At 38.7% G+C, this 4,305-nt stretch overlaps 1 protein-coding gene across 1 annotated transcript in view; it reads right to left on the bottom strand.

Moving 5' to 3' along the window:
* The window catches only part of LOC106869426 (GRIP and coiled-coil domain-containing protein 2), a 121,436-nt gene that overhangs the window by 38,075 nt on the left and 79,056 nt on the right, over positions 1 to 4,305 (bottom strand). The window contains exons 23-24 of the mRNA XM_052974888.1: positions 3,856 to 4,125; positions 569 to 604 (exon numbers count right to left, since the gene is read on the bottom strand). Of these exons, the coding sequence (XP_052830848.1) occupies positions 569 to 604; positions 3,856 to 4,125 (306 nt within the window). The remainder of the gene's footprint in view (positions 1 to 568; positions 605 to 3,855; positions 4,126 to 4,305) is intronic.

Below are 4,305 nucleotides of genomic sequence, written 5' to 3'. Positions count from 1 at the left end.
GGGGGGGGGGGGTTGAACTTAGGACATAAAGTCGGATGAAATGCCACTAAGCACTTTGCCCAGCATGCTAACGATTCTGCCAGCTCGCCACCTTAATGAGAAGAAGAAGAAGAAGGAGGAGGAGGAGGAGGAAGATTTTAGCACAAAGCCAGCAACTTCAGGGGAGGAGGTATCTAACTGGTACTTATTTTGTTGATCCCAAAAATAAGGCCCTGTGGCACCATGGGCAAGTGTCTTCTGTTATAGCGCTGGGCCGACTAAAGCTCTGTAAGTGGATTTGCTAGAGGGAAACTGAAAGAAGCCTTGATAACTGGTGTTGGTTTGTTTACGTTCCCATAACTTAGCGATTCGATAAAAGAAACTGATAGAATAAATAATGGGATCAATTTGTTCGATGAAGCCCTTCAGGGCAATGCCCCAGCATGGCCACAGTCTAATGACTGAAACATATAAAAGATAAATAAACAAATAAAAGAATGGTAAGGATTAATGAATGAAGGATTAATGAATGAAGAAGTTGTTTCCAGAGAATGGAATCAAAGAAAACTAAAAACAAACTATTTCTTACCCGATGGAAGGATTCCGTGTCAACAAATTCCATACCCTACAAAGAAACGGAAAAATAAAAGTAATTTTAAAAAATGAAAATAAAGAAAAGGAAATGATTTTCTACAGTTAATGAAAATGATGTTGTTTAATTGTTTGAAATCATGTGTGTGTGTGTGTGTGTAATGTTGTCACCCTCCTCTTTCTTCAGCTGATGTAGCCTTATATCTCCTCTGCAAGACTTGTTTCCATCCCTCTATTGTACTCTGACCTTTCATCCCTGGCATAAAGCCACCCATCATCTCAAAACTACTGTAACAGGTCCTTATTTTTTGTGCATTGGAAAATAATTCATTTGTTACATTAATAGGAAAGGGGTTTGACTGGCTCCCGTGCCGGTGGCACACAAAAAGCACCATTTAAGCATGGTCGTTGCCAGTGCCACCTAACTGGTTCCCGTGCCAGTGACACGTAAAAAGCACCATTCAAGCGTGGTCGTTGCCAGTACTGCCTGACTGGCCCTCATGCTGGTGGCACGTAAAAAAACACCAACTACACTCTCGGAGTGGTTGGCGTTAGGAAGGTCATCCAGCTGTAGAAACCTTGCCAGATCAGATTGGAGCCTGATGCAGCCCACTGGCTTGCCAGTCCCCAGATCCTGTCAAGCCATCTAACCCACGCCAGCATGGAAAGTAGAGGTAAAATGATGATGGTGAAAGTAATAATGTGTGTGTGTATACGAAAATGAGCTAATGAACTGAGAGAGGCCACTGACATAAATTCAGAAAGCAAAGATTTATAAAGTTATATTAAACACTAGATAAATTTTTATTTATCGAAAAATACCTCTGCTTTGAGTAAAACACCCAGTGGCAATTGCGAATGTAAAGGGGGCATAATTTCTAGAATCAAAAATCCTCCAGAATTTTTCAGACGTGAATAAGTAACTCAGCTGATCAAACAACTAAATTGATCAAACACAAAAAAATCTGAAAAATGATAAAGTTTATAAAGGGGAGGTAACTCAGTGAAGGGACATAACTCAGTTGAACATTTTTAGCCATCCTATAACTACCGACATACAAGTCACAGTGGTATATAGTGTAAATATTCAAATATCATGGCTATCTTTCCGAATCCTGCTGCATTTCACATGGAACTTTTGGTTCTGCAAACCATTTTAGTGTATAAGTCGACCTGCTTATTTCTGGCTGCAAATTTTGGTCTGCAAAATTCGACTTGTATGCCAGGAAATACCGTAATGGTTTAAGAAGAGTGGGAGGAAGAGAGACTGATGAGAGGAAGAGAGACTGATGAGAGGAAGAGAGACTGATGAGAGGAAGGAGGAGGAGCGGGAGGAAGAGGGCGAAGAGAGGGAGAAAAAGAGTGATGAGAAGGAAGGAGGAAGAGAGAGAAGAGTAGGAGGAAGAGTGAGAGGAAGAGAGTGATGAGTGGGAAGAGGTAGAAGTAGGAGGAGGTAGGAGTATCAGTGCAGGCAGACAAAAACAACTAAAGCAACAACAACAATAACATAGAATATGTGTCCAGCTTCACCACAGTTTTTTTATTCGGTTTTGTGTGCAAAAGTGGAATCGGTAGAGGAGCAGGTGTGGTGATGTATGTGTGTCTCAGTGTGTGTGTGTGTGTGTGTGCATGAATGCCTACATGTATGCATGTGAGTATGTGTGTGTATGCAAACACACACACGCATATATGTATCTACACACACACACTCACGCAGAGCATAAAACACAGATATCTGTAGATAATCATGTCATGTGTGTATGGATAGATAGATAAAGTGTGTGTATATATATATATATATATATATATATATATAGATAGATAGATAGATACAAATATGTCAATACACACACACACACACACACAGAGAGGTGTGCATGCATGCACGTTTATACACACACACACACACACGAATATATATATATATATTCACACATAAATACATATACACACATAGATACACACATATATATATATATACACACATATATATACACACACTCATATATATATAGACACACACACACCCACACACACACATTTGTACATCGGACATTAAACGACGATGTGTCATTCACAGTCACAATACATGTTCATCCATTCCACCATTCCAAACAGCAGAACTTCAGGAGGGAAACCTTGCCAGTGAACACCACAAGCAAACACCTCCCTCCCTCCCTCCCTCCCTCTCAGTCAAGCCCAGCCTCGTCCTCACACTTGGCTTCCGTTGGGTGACATTCAAATCCATCTCCTTACAAGACGCACGTCAATGTAGCAGACCAAACTTAGAAACCAACATGGCAAGATGAAGCCATAACAGGAACGTTTCTTCGTTGTTTTCTTTCATTTTGTGCCTGTCAGAAGAAAATTCTCTTACACCAAAACCAACCCCCTCTTCTTCTTCTTCTTCTTCTTCTCCTACTACTACTACTACTACTACTACTTCTTCTCTTCCAATGGTATTTCTTTTCTGTTTTCATCTTTCTCTAGGCTACAGAAGCTAGTATACTCAACCTTTATTTTTTATTCGTTTCTGTCGTTAGGCTGCGGCCATGCTGGGGCACAATCTTGAAGAATATTAGTTGAACGGATCAGCCCCAGACCTTGAATTTTATCTTGACTCTGGCACTTACTCTATCAGTCTCTTTTGTGAAACTGCTAAGTTACAGGGAAGTAAAGACACCAGCACCAAACACAAAGACAAATACAGGCACACACACACACACACACACACACACACACACACACACACACACACACACACACACGTGTATATATAATATATACATACATACACATACATATGTATGTATACATACATATGCATGTATGTATACATACATATGCATACATACATATACATACATATGCATGTATGTATACATACATATGCATACATACATATACATACATATGCATGTATGTATACATACATATATATACATATATGCATACACACATATACATACATATATATACATATATATATATATATGCATACATATATATGTATACATACATACACACACATACATATATATGTATACATACATATGCATACATATGTATATATACATGCATTTATATATGTATATATGTATACATGCATATATATAAGTATACATACATACGCATATATATATGAAGGGAAGAGAGAGAAAAGAAGGTGAAAGGCGAAAGAGAGAGAGAGAGAGAAGGAGAAAGTGAAAGAAGCAAGAGGGACACAGAGAGAGAGAGTGAGAGTGGGGGTGAGGGGTGGAATGGTCTGGAAATACTGAGACTGACCTCGCCCTGTTGCCGTTCTTCATGTCGAAGAATGTCAGAAGATAAATCAGAAGGTGAATCACTCGGGTCTCGGTCTCGGTCTGGTGGTTTACTAACATACTGTACAGTTGCCATGGATGGCTGAAGCGGCAACTGCAGCGGCTGTTGCTGCTGCTGTTGCTGCTGGAGTTCTTTCTGAAGACGGTAGATTTCTTTCTCGTTCGATTCCGTCTGGTTATGGAGCAAAGTAAGAGTTTTATTGTGTTCCACCTTCAGAAACTTTATCTGATCCTGAAAGAGATAAAAACATACACACATTATTGATATATATATATATATATATATATATACATGATGAAACACTTGTAAATTGATGTAGTAAAAAGACTTGCTCACTCTGTTCTACTTTTTTTGTCATTATATATATATATATATATATATATATATATATATATATATATATATATATAT

The sequence above is a fragment of the Octopus bimaculoides genome, chromosome 19, assembly GCF_001194135.2.
Source record: "Octopus bimaculoides isolate UCB-OBI-ISO-001 chromosome 19, ASM119413v2, whole genome shotgun sequence".
In the NCBI taxonomy this organism is placed as follows: Eukaryota; Metazoa; Mollusca; class Cephalopoda; order Octopoda; family Octopodidae; genus Octopus; species Octopus bimaculoides.
This window is presented reverse-complemented; position numbering and strand designations above follow the sequence as displayed.